This window comes from Ictidomys tridecemlineatus, chromosome 7 (genome assembly GCF_052094955.1).
Source record: "Ictidomys tridecemlineatus isolate mIctTri1 chromosome 7, mIctTri1.hap1, whole genome shotgun sequence".
In the NCBI taxonomy this organism is placed as follows: Eukaryota; Metazoa; Chordata; class Mammalia; order Rodentia; family Sciuridae; genus Ictidomys; species Ictidomys tridecemlineatus.
In genome coordinates this window covers 108,069,665-108,087,784 of record NC_135483.1, presented here as the reverse complement: position 1 = coordinate 108,087,784, position 18,120 = coordinate 108,069,665, and the positions used below count along the sequence as shown (strand labels likewise).

Here is an 18,120-nt window from a genome sequence, read left to right as displayed (position 1 = left end):
GTATGTTCAAAATTGCTGATCTTGTGTTTTATTGCAGCTAAATGAAATGATAAGAAACCCGAAGGAAGGACATTTCTGGCAGGTGGATCATATCAAGCCAGTGTACAAGGGAGGGGGACAGTGCACCCTAAACAACCTACAGACTCTCTGCACAGTCTGTCACAAAGAGGTCAGTGGAGCTCACAAGCAGCTTTGACTCTATCCTAGGAAATCCAAAAGAAAATATGCAAATAGGTGTAGGTGATTATGTGGATAAGTCTATACCCCTGCTCTAGGATCCAAGATGCATTTTTTTTTCCTTTTATCACTGGACACTTGCCCTTCTTCTTGAGGCCTATATAAGTTTTCAGTCACAGATGCAACAGAAGCAGCTTCCCTCTTAATTCATTTTAGGACCAAGACATGTCACCACTATCTAGAAAAACATGAATACAACTTATTTATTTACAGTCTTGAAGAGAACCAGACCCCAAAACTGAAAGTTTTGTGAATTAGGGCAGTGATGCTTGTTTGCATATGACTAAGAATGTCCTAAAATATTGAAGAAAATTCATAAATTATCTCTAGGACTAACTCAGCTCAACATGAAAGATATTATACTGCTAGTTTAAGTATGAAACCCATTATACTAGGTACATCTTTGTACAACCTGTTGCTTAAAATGGCGGTGTAGGGGATGGTGTATTGTTATCTACCAGGATGAATTTTTAACACACAGTCCCACAAAATAACCAATTATATTTATGGTTTTTAGAACCATTTGGATCTTTTGCCAGTGTTCATAAATGAACTCTTTTTAATCCTTCTTTTAATATTTTAGATTCCACAATTTCTTCATAAGTATGATTTTTATATAAATGGGATCATATCACACAGGCAGGTTTTGTTTTTGTTTTTAGTTTTAACCTTCTTTTCTTTTCATCCTTTCTATCTGGGTACATGAACTTCAATTGGGAAAAAAATGTCATCTGATTTCTCAGCTGTACAAATAGCAAATTCAAAACCTATAAGAGAATTAAGAAATAGCCAAAGAAAATATAACCTGTTCTTAATTATTTTTTCAGAGTCTCATAAATATTTTATTTGTGGGATTAGTAGAAGAATTGAGTTGTGGTCTGGCTTATTTTATTTTCTACATTGGGTTATCTGTTGAGTTGGGAATGGCTTCTGGGACCTGAGAATAGGAAGTGGGAAGGCCCACTCCTTATCAGATCCTGGTAAAGCTAAGACTCAGGGCATTAGTCAGAGCTGCTGAGGTACTCTGCTTTGTGGTTTGGAACAATCCCTAATGGCTAAGCACTGGGTATAGGGGCAATGTAGATTTCATCTAGACTAAAAATACAGTTTTTGAGCTTCTGTAGCCAATGCTTTTTTGCTAATATGTGCACTTACATTTGTTACCTTTTAGAAAACTGCTAAACAAGCCAAGGAAAGAAGCCAGATGAGAAGACAATCTCTAGCATCAAAACATGGATCAGATATAACACGATTTTTGGTAAAGAAGTAAAGTAGGAAAAAATATATGAATGGATGACAAATTGTCTACATGTGGAAGAATTTTTTTTTAATATTTACTTTTTAGTTTTTTTAGGTGGACGCAATTATCTTTATTTTTATGTGGTGCTGAGGATCGAACCCAGTGCCTCATGCATGCCAGGCAAGCATGCTACCACTTGAGCCACATCCCCAACTCCATATGTGGAAGAATTTAATTTAAAAAAATTTATGTCTGTCTGATATTTTCAGAGTGAAAATTTTAGAACGTAAATCAAAAATTTAAATTCCGGTTTTATGCTAAAATACTTTTAGTGTTAAATACTTTTTGAAAGTACTTAACCAGAAACTTAAATATAATGCTAAATATTTCCGTGGTATTATATGACTTTATTTCTCAATTATGTTTCACCAAGATTTTGCTAGCTTTTGTTTCTCCTGCAATATGCCTTAATCACTGTATTTAACATAGATAAGTGTTTTAAAAATATACTTTTAATTACCTGAAAAATGCTCTTCTTGACTACTATTGGTTCTGGACTATCATAGGTGTAAATGGAATACTGCAAAACAATAAAAGACAATTTCAGAGGTAAACCATCATAATTTAGGAATTCTGAGCCAAGCATGACCAATCTACTTAGTATGCAAAAGAGACTTATTCATTAAATGCCTCCAAAATAGGGCTAAGGAATATATTTTGGCTTTACCATTTTTGCTTTATCTCTCAGACAGTCATCTTTATTAAAAACATAACTTTTAAAAATAAGCTAATCATATTTAATAATGTTTGTGGATTATTTGGGTATTCTGGGTAACTGTTAAAACTTATAAACAACTGAAAACATAAATGCCCCTTAAGCCTAATTTTTTAAGGTTTTTTGTTGTTGTTGTTGCTTTTATTTTTAGCATGTACAACTAAACTTATTGTCAAATACCCTTTCATTCTTGATTTTCATTTTTGGTTTTTTAAATCTGTATTGTTAAAAGTATATTTCTGGTACATCTTTTAAAAAGAATAATTATAAAACACTTTCTATTAAAGCATAATTGGATGATTATATGTATTTAAAAATATAATGATAATATTAAAATGTAATTGACATTAGAAACAGTGATAATGAAACAAACACAGGGCCTAATCCCACTATATATCATAATTGTAAGAGGAACAAGTTAGAACCACACAAACTACAGGTTCAAGGAAGCATTACATTCCCCAAAAGCACCTGTTTGTAAATACCACTTGGATATAAACATCATTATTTTAGCATTTACCAATTTTAATTAGTAGATGTCCTTTTAAAACTTGTTTTTAGAAAAAATATACAATCATGAATTTACCTTTCTGAATTGTCATTTAAGATTATGGCTGTTTCATTGCATGAGATCAAATAGTATTGTTCCTTTTATAAACTAGGTTGGGCTTTCTTTGGTCTCTTTTCTGCTTTGCTGGTCAGGCTCTTTACAGTTTTCTGCCTCATTTCCAGGTAACCTAGGATTCAGTTGACAGTCTAGCACAGCAGGCTGCCTTTTCTCCAGCATGGGGTGTTTGCAAGTGCGAGTTTGGTCTAAGTAGGTCAGATTTGCGTGGTGCATGCTCTTTAGATCAAACCAAGGTGGTGATTCTAAGGAGAAAGTTCTCAGATGTAAGATCTGTATGATGGTTTGAGGTGAAATGATCCATGAAGATGGTTTCTGTGCCACATTTCAAAATTCAGATCAATTAAAAACACTGTAAGGAACAATGAGCATTTGCTACACAGCACATTGACTGCCTCACCCCATCTCTTCCTGACACATCTCAGAGCTGCCCTGCCTTCCCTGATTTTATCTGCTTTACTCGTGGGGCACATTGAGATGAAGACTTTGGGACTGAAAATAAAGGCAGAAATTTATCTAATAACCAAAACCTAAGGCACATCTTAGGGAGGCTGTTCTTTCATCCTCACAGTCTGAAAGAGAAGCTGCCCTCTATGGATTCCAAATAGGAGGTTCTGACAATAGATACAGAAAGTGTCAGGGCTAGCAGCAGACCTTGCTTGCAGAAAGAAGTACAAGGGCCCCCTGGGGAAGAAGACAACTGTGACCACACATGAGAGGGAAATGAAATGAAACTCTGACGGGGGTTATGGGAGTATAAAGAAGGATGGACCCAGCTCCGAAAGCACTCAGAGAAAAGAAAGCAAAGGCTCTGGACCCTGGGAATAGAACCGGGACATCATAGCTGAGAAATGAACCAGTTTACAATATAGAACCATGTGAGACTATGCCTAGGCTGCACCTTTGCTTGGCTCAGAAGCACAGCCAATGTGGGGATGCTGTGGGCTTTGTGGGGGCTTCTTGAGCAAGGTGAGCACATTCACCCTAATCATGCACCCCAGTATCATCTGCCTTCCTGTTCCTGTCACAGAGGCACATAAATTCCAGATACTCTCTGATGACTAATAAAGTTGCTTTGAATAGCCCCCCAAAGACCAGAAGGAATTCATAAGAAATTTTCAAAGAAGCCCACTTTCAGAGTTAATCACAGCTTAACATATACATTTCTTGTGGAGATCTTCCTGTAACAAATGAATATCCTTCTGCATTTTCTTAGTTATGTATGTGAAAAGGATTTTCTGCACACCTATATTGCTAATAAATTGAATCTCTTCTTCAGATCCTTAAATGAAACTTTTAAAATATAATTTATTTAGAAATAAAAGTATGATGCAAGTCAACACTCTTGAGATTAAAATGGAAAGATTCTTTTTACTTACAGGGTTCAGAATCATGGAAATCAAACGTCCAATATAGATTGTAGGAATAATATCTCATTTTCTATTGCATATTATTCACTTGTCTCTCATTCCCCATTTATTCTTTTGAACTTGAAAATTACAAGCTCTTTGTCCATCCACCAATCTGAATTTCCACACCAGAAAAACATTCCATCTCACCCCAAGGTTGTTGTTAGTTGTTTTCAATAGTTAAGGGTGTTTTGCCACTGCAGCTGTTTTGTTTTTTTTTTTTTTTTGTTTTTTTTTTTTGCTTACCATCAAGAAATGTCACTGTTGCTAAAATATTCTAGGTTCCAACCACCTGCCTTACCTCAACAGTTTTCTCTCCTAGCTTTATCAAGTCATGGAATAGAATTTTTTCTATAGTAGATAATACTATTTTCTGGAAACTGGCCTTTGAAACACCTTAAAATATTATTACTTATTCTACATTTGTTAAAATGTTCATATTTCACAGTCTTTCTGTTTTAGACATCTATCTTCCCTACAACCAAATTTCTTCATTAGACTACAGAATCTCTAAATATCTATAGATGCATGGTAACTATATTAGTCAGCTTCCTGACACTATAGGAAAATACATGAAATAATCAGTTTATAAGTAGAAAATGTTTATTGTGGTACAAGCTTTTGGAGGCTCCAGTTCATGATTGGTTAGTTCCATTGCTTTTGGGCCTGTGTCAAGGCAGCATATCATAGCAGAAGCATATAAGTGAGCAAAAGCACTCACCTCATCAACCAAAAAGCAAAGAAGAAAGGACTGGGGTCCCACAGTCCCCTTTGAGGACATCCTTCCAGTGCCTAACACATCCTACAGACCCCACCTATCAAAAGTTCCACAGCCTCCCAATAGCACCACCCTAGAGACTAAGCCTATAAACGCAGACATTTGGGAGATATTCATTACCCAATAGCTAAAGTCTGTATAAGAATGATCCCAACATAGTTTTGACTTTACGAACAAAATGAGCTCAAGAAAGCTCCAGTGTGGTACCTGAACCTAGCCAGTTTACTCGTGAAAGTGACACTCTTAGTTCAGTCTTCTTGGTTGTAACTCCGTATTGCTACACTTTAGCTCTAGAGCCACTTCTGCACTCTATAAAATGTCTTCTGCTTTCTCTATAATATTCCTTTTCAGAACTGTGACTTAATGCCTTAGTATTCATCAATTAGATGTTCTTTAAAAGATACACATGAAACACTGCTGTGCTGCTGTTTTGGAAACTGCCATCAGGATTTTTAGGGAAGATAATTGCAAATGTCAAACTGGAAAGTAGTTGAGAAATGAAACACAGGAGTCATCTGAAATTTAAAATATCATTTTTTGAGGCTAATAAAGTAGAACTAGAGATCATGTCATGGTTCAGCAGCCACAGTCAAGCTTTCTAATGTTGGGGTGTCCTATGTTTAGCTGGGGCAACCCCCTACTGCAAAAGAATAGGAGTAAATTTTATCGTGGAGTAAGTACCCTTACCCCAAAACCCAGACCCACAGCTACTTGTCTTTTTAGGGACCATGAGAGAAAGATTCCCCAGGCCTAACTTTAGGGCCTTCATCCTTAGCACATAAAGGTTGTCTGTCCTGTAGACAAGACAGGCTGATGAGAGAGAAATGGCAAGTGTTTCATTCTTCATGCCTTTTCCTAAATGTACCAATAGCATGAGTCACTCCGCCTCCTCTGTGGACAAGGGAGTCAGGGAACAGAGAGAGTCCAAAAGTTTCCCCTTGAGATATGAGGAAAAGGTAGTTCATATTTCATCATTGTATGCCTCTTTCCTATGTAGCACAATGACAAAACTAGTTCCTAATTAAATAGCATAGCTCAAATGTTACTCTGTCCCCAGCACTTGGAAGTATTCAGTAGTTTCTTAAATTCCCACTGGACGTTAGAAGCCATCTTTTGCCCTGACAATTATCTACTCTAATGTGCATGCTTGTCCTTCATCTAGCCTAATGTGCATCTCTGAGACCACTTGGTTCCCCATGCCTGGACCAGCTTGTAAGAATGATTCTCTGACTTGGTGTGCTATATTATAGTGTGGTTTCAAATTAACAGGTTAATAGAGGTCAAGCACCTGAATTTGTTAAAATAAATCCCGCTGAAGTTTTGTTTTTAAAGATGATTTGTGAATTATGACCATTAATTATCTACAAAACATGTTGAGCTTCTAGACCAGTGCCATCCAACAGAAACATAAGCTAAGAGTACCGTTCAGTGTCATGAAGTATATTTACACTGTTGTATAACTACTACCACTATCCAGCTCCAGAAATTTTTGATCATCCTATATTGAAATGGTATACCCATTAAATAGTAACCTCTCATTACCCCCATCTTTCAGTCCTTGGTAACTACCATTCTACTTTCTGTCATTATATATTTGACTACTCCATGGACCTCCTGTAAGTGGAACCACGCAATGTTTAAATACTTGTCCTTTTGTGTCTGGCTAATTTCACTTTAGCATCATGTCTTCACTGTTCATCCATGTTATAACATGCATAGGAATTTTCTTCCTTCCTTTTCTTAAACTGACTAATATTGTATTTTTTTGTATCACATTTTGTTTTTCCATTTATCTCTCCTTAACTTGAATTGTTTCCTACCTTTTAACTATTGTGATTAATGTCTAATGTGAACATGAGTGTACAAGTGTTCTTTAGGATATATGAACAGCAATGGAATTGCTGGAACAAATGATAATTCTATGTTTAATAATTTGAGAAACTACCATAGTGTTTTCCATAGTGGCTACAGCATTTTACATTTCCACCAAAAATGCCAAAGAGTTCTCATTTTTCTACATCCTTACCAATGCTTTTTTGTTTTATGGTGGTTTTGTTTGCATTTTTGTTTGTTTCTGAGACAGGGTTCTTACTATTTGAAGTAGTATCTCATGGTGGTTTTAATTTCCATTTCTGTAACGATTAGTGATGGTGAGCATCATTTCATTTGCTTCTTGGCTATTGAATACTGCCCTTGTCCAATTTTGAATTGGGTTATTTGCTATTGTTGTTTTAGGAGTTGTTTATGTATTTCTGGATGTCAATTCTTTATCAAATAGGTGATTTGCAAATCCCATTCTGTGGATTCTTTTTACTCTGTTAATAGCACATAAAAGTTTTCAGTCTTTTAGAAAAGTCTTATAGAAAAAGTCAAGGCAAACAGTAATCCAGAGAGTGGGGTGACTGTATTATTTTCAGACAAAACAGACTTTATATTAAACAAGGTTATAAGAGACAAGGACATTACATATTAATAAAAGGTTCTACAGAGTAATAAAATATAACAATTATAAATATGTATGTATTTAATATACATAAAAATGTGAAGCAAAAATTGTCAGAATTTAAGGGAGAAACAGTTTTAAAGTAATAGGTGGAGTTTTCTGAGCCTTAGTGCCATCTCTTGGAAATCTCTGTGTCACAAGAGTGAAGTGGAAGAAGAAGCAAACGTGTAGGCTGAAGTGCAAAAGAAGAAAGATGAGGCAGAGGTCCAGGTAAACTAGCAAGTACACTGATAGAGTTTGATTTTTCTGTTTTTTCTTTTTTCGCTTTTTTAAAAATTCATTCTTTCTAGATGTGACAGTACTGTCATGTGACAGTAAAGTGGTTTTTGACATATTGTACATACATGGAGTATAACTTATTCTAATTAGGATTCCATTCTTGTGACTATATATGAGGTGGAGTTTCACTGATCCTGTATTCATATATGAACATAGGAAACTTATGTCCAATTCATTCTGATGTCTTTCCTATTTTCATCCCATTTCCCTTCCCTTCATTCTGTTTTTTTCTTTTGTTGCATATGCCTTTGGTGTCAGACCTATGAAATCACTGCTAAGTCCAATGTCATGAAGCTGTCTGTGTTTTCTTGTAAGAGTTTTATAGTTTTAATTTTTATGTTTCAACTTTTGATCCATTTCATGTTAATTTAAGTATATGGTATTAGCTAAGGGTCTTATTCCATGTTTTTACATGTGCCAGCACCATTTGTTGGCAAAACGATCCTTACCTCCACTGAATGATCTTGTCACCATTTTTGAAAGTTGCTTCAACATATTAACAAAAATATATTTCTAGGCTCTCTGTCTTATTATAATGAACTGTCTTTATAGTCAGTACTATGTTGTTTTCGTTGCTGTCACTTTGTAATAAATTTAAAATCAGGAAATAATGAGAGTCCCAACTTTTTTTCCTGACTGTTTTGGCTATTCAGGGTCCCTTGAGATTCCATATGAATTTTAGGATGGATTTTTCTATTTTTTCAAAAAACATTTTTTGGAATTTCAGTGGTATTGCATTGAACCTGTATATTATTTTTGATAATACTGACATATTTACAGTATTAAGTCTTCTAATCCATAAGCATGGAATGTGTTTCCATTTATTTATGTCTTTAATTTTTTAAGCAGTGTTTGTAATTTTTAGCTTTTATTTCATTTTTCTTGCCTAAATGCTGTGGCTAGAACTTCTAAGACAGTGCTGAATAGAAGTCTTGAAAGTAGGTGTGCTTTTTTCTTTCTTTCTTTTTCTTTTTTCCTGATCCAAAAGGAAAAGCTTTTAGTCTTTCATTTTTAAGTATAATATTAGCTGTGGGCTTTTCATATATGACCTTTATTATATTGAGGTTCTTTCTATTCATTCCCAGTTTGTTGAATGTTGTTAATCTTAAAAAGGTATTGAATTTGGTCAGATGCTTTTCTGCATCAAATGATATGATCATGTAATTCTTGTTCTTCATTTGGTCAATTTTTACATATTGAACTATCATTACATATTGAGTTTATTCCAAGAATAAACTAATCTTTTTAATATGCTGCTAAACTCAGCTTACTAGTATTTTCTTGTGCATTTTTACATCAGTGTTCATAAGGGATATTAGTATTTTCTTTTTCTAGCTTTGATATTAGGACAACATGGACATCATAGAATGAGTTAGAACTTATTCTCTCTCTTTTGATTTTTCAAGAGAGTTTGGGAAGGGTTGGTACTAGTTTTTCTTTAAATATTTGTAAGGATTCACAAGTAAAACCATCAGATCCAGGTTTTTCTTTGTTGGGAGGTTTTTATTACTGATTTAATCTCTTTTCTAGTTATAGCTCAAGTGAGGTTTTCTATTTTTCTTGATTTGGTCTTGTAAATTTTGTGTCTTTTTGAATTTGTTCATTTTATCTATTTAGCATATTAATACCTTTTTAAGATAACAACACTCAACAAACTGGGAATGAATAGAAAGAACCTCAACATAATAATGGCCATATATGAAAAGCCTACAGCTAATATTATACTTAATAATGAAAGACTGAAAGCCTTTCCTTTTGGATCTGGGGGGGAAAAAAAGAAAGAAAAAAAAAGTACACCCACTTTCAAGACTTCTATTCAACACTATATTTGAAGTTCTAGCCACAGCAATTATGCCATAAAAATGAAATGAAAGACGTGAATTTAAAGTTAAACCTCTGGGGCTGAGATTGTGGCTCAGTGGTAAAGCACTTGCCTAGCATGTGTGAGGTACCAGGTTCGATTCTTAGCACCACATAAAAATAAATAAAGGCCCATCAACAACTAATAAAATATTTTTAAAAATAAAAATTAAATTAAACCTTTAAAGACCTTTTTCAAGTCATTGGTATTCCAAGTTCTAAAACCTGAAGGGTATCAGTTCCTTGCTGTCTCCAAACTCTCCTAGTCAGTTGTTGGAAGCAAATGACAAAAACTGATCATAGAATCACCTTTTTCAAATTCCCACCTCCAAGCTTCTATACAGCCCATAACTTGGGCTCCTTTCCCCAACAGCCTTTTCTTCAGGCCCTACCAGTTCTTCCTGACATTCCTGATCCTGCTGGGAAGTCATACCAATTACTAATTGGTGTTATTCTGGGTGATGGCTAGCATAAAATGCTCCCAGTTATCATTTCATAGAACCATACTTTGAAAAAAAGTTGTCAAGGATCATCTAGTCCAATCCCTATTAAGTAAAGGAGAAATCAAGTCCAAGGAGGGAAGGTAAGTCCCTGAAGACAAGGGCTGGTGTTTTCTTCAGCCCCTGCAGGTCATGCCTGGCACAGAGAGGGAATAATTCCATCACTTTGTCATCTAAAGAGCACCTTCACATAGTCTCTCCATGTCGAAGCTACAGCACAACCCTGTTGAGGTGAGCAAGATAGGTAGCCTTCATTTTGGAGGTGCACTATCTGAAGGTCAGCCATACTAAGGCCCAACAAGAGCCAGGATCAAAATACAAATAACCAGATACAGGCCCTCATCCCTCATGTATATGGTAAATAAGGGACAATTTGATCAACTCGTGCAAATGCCCAGAGCTGCGTACATTTGGCACTATTTGGCAAAAGATCAAATACCCCTGAACCTGTCTAGAAAGTAAGTATCAAGCCTAGAGGCTGTGGACTGATTATAGCCACCGAGTCTGTCATGTCCAGCATTACTCGTGCCTCAAAAAAAGGCAGCTTAGTGGGGCAGAGGGCACAAACTCCTTCAAATCCCATCAGCCTTGTGTAAGCACATGCTTCAGAGTGTTCAGGGGAGGTGGTAACCCCTGCATGCTTCTTTGGAGCTGAGTTCAACTACTATCCTCATTCCTCGCTGGCCTGGGCTCTACAAAGGGGTCCAGTGGTGATCACAGCTCTCAGTGCTGCGTGGTAACAGAGCTGAGGTCAAGGTGAAGTAAGATGAGAAAGAGCGAACTCTGGCAGAAATTCCCACGGGGGAGGCTGTGGGTGGGAGTGGGATTTCAGTAAGCATGGGATCAGGCAAGTAGAGGGCCAGGAGAAGCCTGTGGAAGGGTAGAGGAGCCAGTGTCTAATGTATAATTAACAGGTGGGAAACCAGTGTGAGGGAAAAGGGCAGTCCACTGAGAGCAGCACCTTTAGTTGAACTTGAGAGTTACTGAGAGTAATGATAATACATAACATACATCAGGATCAAACTTGGCACAGCTGTGCTAAGTGTTTTTCATAAATCGTTAAAACATTTTAGAAGCACAACAATAATATAGTACTTGGAACATACACAGTTGTCTCCCACTGCCATAAAATCCCATAGACAGTGTGGCTTAAACAATACATTTATTTTCTCATAGCTCTGGAGCCTGGGATGTTCAAGGTCAGTGTGCCAGGTGGTTCCCGGTGAGGGTTCTTCCTGGCCTGCAGATGGTCACCTTCTTTCTGTGTCCTTGCATGATGAAGAATGACCTTTTCCTTCCCTCTCATTAATCTTATTAGACTGGAATCCCACCCTATGACTTCATTTAACCTCAATTACCTCCTAAAAGTCTTATTTCTAAGTATGTTCACATTGGGGATTAGGAGACCTCAATAGGTGAAATTGGAAGGGAGACACAGTTCAGTCCATAGCAATAGTTTATACTCAACAAGAAAATAATAATTAGTAATTGAAGACTAAGAAAGCAAACACATGTACCTTAGTTAATATGTACCTGAAGATACTTTCACAGATCTTACCCACTTAATGAGCGTAACATTTGCTGTGCTGCAGTTGCCTTGGCACTGGTGAGGAATTCTAAGGAGAACTTGGTGGGGAGGTCATGATTGTACTTCACACAGCCCACCTGAAGAAGTCTAAAAAAGTGATACCATATGTCGCAGTATTTCTTAGTGAATCTGCCATTCTCAGATTTATCTAAACCATCCTTTAACTGCTTGATCTGTGCTTCTTTTGGAATAATGAGATTCACAATTATCACCGGCAAAAAGGTGAAATAATAATATTTGTCTGTATTGTTTCTTATTGTCATTCTAAAGTTTGGTGACCCAATCTTTCTCTCTCTCTCTCTTTTTTTTTTTAAGTTGTAAACGGACACAATACCTTTAATTAATCTATTTATTAAACCCAGTACCTCACACATGCTAGGCAAGCACTCTACCACTGAGCCACAACCCCAGGTCCAGTCTTTCTCTTTCACCCTATGTACTTTGGTAGGAGGAAGAGTCATGAAATATAAAGCACAAGGACTTGGAGTGTGGCAGAGAGTTCAAATCCTCTGTTCAGCCACCTACAAGTCACATCACTTCTCTGAGTCTCAGTTTCTTTGTCTATAAAATAGGACTGATAAAAATATTGCCCATGCAGGTTTATTGTGAGGTTATATGAAAATAATTTGAAACCATAGAGAACTGGCCCTTGATCTAGATATTTCAAGTCATGGGACCTCTCTACCCATTGCTCTGAAGAACAGAAACCTCTACCTACAGTCCCCATATCTGGTTGGCCATTTATTCATTCCTCAGAATTTTACTGAATGTCTGTGAGATGCTGAAGCCTCTAATTTTGAGTCCTGGGGATAAGGAAAAGCAAGACAAGGAAGATTCTTCCTTTATGTAACTTTATATATTCCAGTGGGAAAGAGCAGTAAATTAAATAAGTTCAGATAGTGCCAAAAGGTATGAAGAAATTAAATACAAGGTAATGTGATGAAAGAGTAACTTAAAACAAGGCAGTGTGTATGGGAGATGGGGGTTGACCATAATAGGGTGACTATGTAGAGGGACAGGAAGTGATCTGAATCCTAAATATTTACTTGTCATTTCCCAGGAAAGAAAAGCAGCAATTGCAAGGCCCAAACTGATTAGGTCAGGCTGGGTGCCTGACCAAACAGGCTGTAGGCTGAGCAGTGTTCTATTTTAAAACAAGAGGTGATCCTAATCAGAATTTTTTTCCTTTAAATTTAGAATTAAGAAACATGCAAAGGATTTTTCCTTGGTAGTGGAAGTTCATGTTAAGTGGTAGAGGGAGCTAGAAGAGCCATGTTCAGGCCAAAGTTTCGGGAAAGCAGAACAATGAGTAAGCCAAGGAAGGTCATCTGGCATGGGGACTGAGGCTTCATCTGGCATCCCACTAAGCAGGGGAATAATAAGCCATGGTGTTTACTTGTTGGTGAGTTTCCTGGAGCTGTCTTGAAGTCGGAGCTACCTTGCAGTTCTGCCTGCAACATGCCCCATCCTCCCAACAGCCTGGGTCCCAGTTCTTCACAAAATTAATTAATTTATCTATTTATATGTGATGCTGAGGATTGAACCCAGTGCCTCGGACATGCTAGGCAAGCGCTCTACCACTGAGCCACAACCCCAGGCCCAGTCACTCTCTTTCATCCTATGTACTGAGTTCTTAGCGTTTCAATGTGCATCTGAGTTCTTAGCCTCTCAATGTACATCATTTTCTTAAATCTCCCTTTTGTTTATGCTTAGTTACCTCCCACAACCAGGTGAACTTGGCTAAAGCAGAGGCAAAGAGACCTGGGTTTGAATTCCTGATTTTTCTCTTGTTAGCTGTGACTTTAAACAATTATTTAATTTCTTCTTTTTTTCTAGTGTTAGAGATTGAAAATGGGGCCTCATGCATGCTAAGCAAGCACTTTACCACTGACCTACATCTGCCAGCAATAATTCAATTTCTGTAAGCATCAGTATCCAATAGCTGTACCCTTATGGTGTTATACAGATTAAATAAGATAATTAAAGGGCCTGTAGAATATTTAACTTGTGGCAGGTACTCAAAATTTGTTAGGCTCCTTTTTTTTCCCTTTCCTTTGTGTTTTAAAGTTTTTTCAATTATGTGCCTCACTCTCAGTATTGAATTTGTCCTGTTTTTTTCCTCTTCTCTCTCTTTCTTTATTCCCTCCTCTTCTTCCTCCTCCTGTTCCTTCTCTTCTTCTTTTTTTTTTAAATATTAAAGATAGATTTTATTTTTACAATTGAATTGCCACAGTCTGGCTGGGCACAAATAACCGAGCCTCCAAAAAGCCTTGTAGGTTCAAACAGCAACTCTTTTTTTTTTTTTTTTTTTTTTTTTTTTTTTAAAGAGAGAGTGAGAGGGGAGAGAGAGAGAGAGAGAGAATTTTTAATCTTTATTTTTTAGTTCTCGGCGGACACAACATCTTTGTTGGTATGTGGTGCTGAGGATCGAACCCGGGCCGCACGCATGCCAGGCGAGCGCGCTACCGCTTGAGCCACATCCCCAGCCCTTTTTTTTTTTTTTTTAAAGAGAGAGTGAGAAAGAGAATTTTTTAATATTTATTTTTTAGTTCTCGGTGGACACAACATCTTTGTTTTTATGTGGTGCTGAGGATTGAACCTGGGCCGCACGCATGCCAGGCAAGCGCACTACCTCTTGAGCCACATCCCCAGCCCCCCTCTTCTTTTTCTTCTTCTCCTCTCCCTCTCCCTCCTCATTATTTTTTGCATCATCCTTCTTGTAGAAATCACTCCATCTAAGTAGTCATTTTAACTGCCCCTCAAATATAACTAGGTAAACATCCTGGAAACTAGCCTTTCCTTCATAAATGGATTGACACTGTCTAGTCTTATTGAGGCCAATGTAGCAAAGATGGGTTCTAGATTTATTAATATTAATAAAATGGGGTTTAGACTTATTTTTATTTGAACTTATTTGGTAGAGATGGGCCTGCCAAATAACTTAAAGAAGTAATTTCCAAAAAGAGAGGTGTGGGAACAATGGTAGAAGAGTCAGCTCTCCAAATGGTGATAAAAGGAAGAAAGGGTATGTAAAGACTAACTCAGTAAAAATTAGTTTCTGAAGAGAAAAAAAGGTGAAATAAACACGGAGAACAATTCTTCTTAGACCTTGGCCTAAGAAGGAGAAATGGCAAGTTGCTACAGCCAGAGCTCAATGATTATGAAGAGAGCTCTCCAGTCTGGAACCAAACAAGATGCTTCTTCCTTAGTTTCTTTTTCCTCCCTCCCTCCCTCCCTCACTTGTTTCCTTCTTCCTCTCAGGGCCTCGTGCGTGCTAGGCAAGAAAGCTCTCATTTCTTAACTTTAGACCAATATCCCTGAAAAACATAGATGCAAAAATCCTCAATAAAATTCTGCCAAATAACATACAAAAACATATTTAAAAGTGCATCATGGGGCTGGGATAGTAGCTCAGAGGGAGAGCACTTGTCTCGCATGCATGAGCCACTGGGTTTGATCCTCAGCCCACATAAAAAAATAAAATAAAATAAAGATTATTGTGTCCACCTATAATTAAAAAAGTAAATATTTTTTTAAAAAGGATAGTGCATCATGATCAAGGTGGGTTCATCCCAGGGATGCAAGTTTGGTCCAATATATGGAAATCAATATACATAATTCATCACATCAATAGACTTAAAGACAAGAATCGTATGATCATCTCAATAGATGCAGAAAAAAACATTTGACAAAATACAACACCCCTTCATGTTTAAAACTCTAGAAAAACTAGGGATAATAGGAACATACCTCAACATTGTAAAAGCTATATATGCTAAACCCAAGTCCAACATCATTCTAAATGGAGAAAAATTGAAAGCATTCCCTCTAAGAACTGGAACAAGACAAGGATGCCCTCTTTCACCACTTTTGTTCAACACTGTCCTAGAAACTAGCTGAGCAATTATACAAAAGAAAGAAATTAAAGTGATACAAACAGAAGAACTCAAACTATCAATATTTGCTGATGACATGATTTTATATATAGACGATCCAAAAAATTCTACCAGAAAACTTCTAGAACTAATAAATGAATTTAGCAATGTAACAGGATAGAAAATTACCAACCATGAATCAAATGTGTTCCTAAACATCGTGATGAATCCACTGAAAGAGAAATTAGGAAAACTACTCCATTCACAATAGCTTCATAAAAATGAGGAATCAACCTAACAAAAGAGGTGAAAGACCACTACAATTAAAAAGAAGATGGAAAGCTCTCCCATGTTCTTGGATAGGCAGCATTAACATTGTCAAAAGGCCATACTCCCAAAACTGTCATATAGATTTAATGCAATTCCTATTAAAATCCCAATTACATTCTTCATAGAACTAGAAAAAGCAATCATAAGATTAATTTGGATAAATAAGAGACCTGGAATAGCCAAAGCAATCCTTAGCAAGAAAAGTGAGGCAGGAGGCATCACAATACCAGATCATAAATTATACTACAGAGCAATAGTAACAAAACCAGCATACTATTAGCACCAAAACAGATACTTAGACCAATGGTACAGAATAGAAGAGACAGAGACAAACCCACATAAATATACTTATCTCATACTAGACAAAGACCAAAACCATACATAGAGAAAAGATAGCCTCTTTAACAAATGGTGCTGGGAAAACTGGAAATCCGTATGTAGCAAAATAAAGTTGAACCCCTATCTCTCTTCCTGCACAAAATTAACTCAAAATACACGGAGGACTTAGGCACCAGAATAGAAACCCTGTGCCTAGTAGATAAAAAAAAAATAGGCCCAAATCTCCTTTATGTTGGCTTAGGAACTTACTTCCTTAACAAGACTCCTAAAGTACAAGGAGTAAAATTAAGAATCAATAAATGGGATGGAATCAAACTAAAAAGGTTTTTATCAGCAAAGGAAACAATCAATAATGTGAAGAGAGAGTCTACAGAATGGGAAAAAAAATCTTTGCCACCTGCACCTCAGATAGAGCATTAATCTCCAGGATATATAAAGAACTCAAAAAACTTAACACCAAAAAAACAAATAACCCAATTAATAATGGGCAAAGGAACTGTACAGACACTTCATGGAAGAAGAAATACAATTGATCAACAAATATATAAAAATATGTTCAACATCTCTAGTAATTAGAGAAATGCAAATCAAAACTAAGATTTCATTGCACGCCAGTCAGAATGACAGTTATAAAGAACACAAACAACAATAATTGTTGGTGAGGATGTGAGGGGAAAAGGCACACTCATACATTGCTGGTGGGACTGAAAATTGGTGCAACCACTACGGAATGCAATATGGAGATTCCTCAGAAAACTTGGAATGGAACCAACATTTAACCCAGTCATCCCACTCCTAGGTTTATAACTAAAGGACTTAAAATCAGCATACTACTTCCATGTATAAATAATAAGAAAAAAATTTAAAGGAAGTTCTTATTTCTTTTTTCCCCCACATTTTTTATTGGTGCATTATAGTTGTACATAATGGTGGGATTTGTTGTTACTTATTAGTCCATGCACACGATATAACATTATCCCTCTCTACCACTTTCTCCCCTCTCTCTCCACCTCCCGTCCCCTGATCCCTTTCCTCTATTCTACTGATCTCCCTTTGGAAAGGCCTCATTTCTTTTTTTGATATTTATTTTTTAGTTATAGGTGGACACAATATCTCCATTTTATAGTGCTAAGGATCGAACCCAGTGCCTCATGCATACTAGGCGAATGCTCTACCTCTGAGCCACAACCCCATCCCCTGGAGAAGCCTTATTTCTTGAGGCCAGAAAAATTATTAGGGGGGCAGCTCTGTACTAGAAATGGAGAGTACGATGAAGTAAGAAGCACATGAAAACTATCTGTAAAATAGCGCTATGTATATTCACTGGTGCCTGTTTAACAAGCTGTGCTTCTAATTCTCTGCCCGTGTGCCGTGGTTTTATAGGCCTTCATGACAGGAAGCAGTTTTGGCATCATGCAACTGCTGCATTGCAGAGACTTGAGGGAAAGAATGCTGCCAAAGTGATCACAGGCAACAGCCTGAATCCCAGAGGTACCATCTTCAGGAGGAAAGCTCCCAGGCTTTCATATGGGCATTAGGAAGATATCCAAGCAACAGTGAAATAGCAAGGGAGATTCAGTTTGGGAATTTCCTGGGTGTGTTCTGCTATTTCTGAGAAATGTCATTAGATATATTGCATGATTCTAGTGCAGCATCATGTGAATATACAAATGATAGACCATAGTCTCTGCTTACAAAAAAATATATATATAACACAAAGAGAAATTCTGTGACAAGCAGATAAGCATGGAAATGGTTGTTAGGTTCCTCTGCAGATTCCAA

At 36.8% G+C, this 18,120-nt stretch overlaps 1 protein-coding gene across 6 annotated transcripts in view; it reads left to right on the top strand.

Annotated features, from left to right (window-relative positions):
- Zranb3 (zinc finger RANBP2-type containing 3) overlaps positions 1-18,120 on the top strand; it is a 281,585-nt gene that overhangs the window by 229,983 nt on the left and 33,482 nt on the right. For 5 of the 6 annotated variants that reach the window (XR_013424061.1, XR_013424060.1, XM_078017309.1 and 2 more), the window contains 2 exons: positions 38-169; positions 1,409-1,495. Coding sequence is in view for 4 of the 6 variants with exons in the window: in XM_078017309.1 (XP_077873435.1) it covers positions 38-169; positions 1,409-1,495 (219 nt within the window). In the remaining 2 variants the exon portion in view is untranslated. Of the gene's footprint in view, positions 1-37; positions 170-1,408; positions 8,458-18,120 lie in introns of those variants that run through there. The other variant, XM_021721334.3, reaches the window with a different exon arrangement.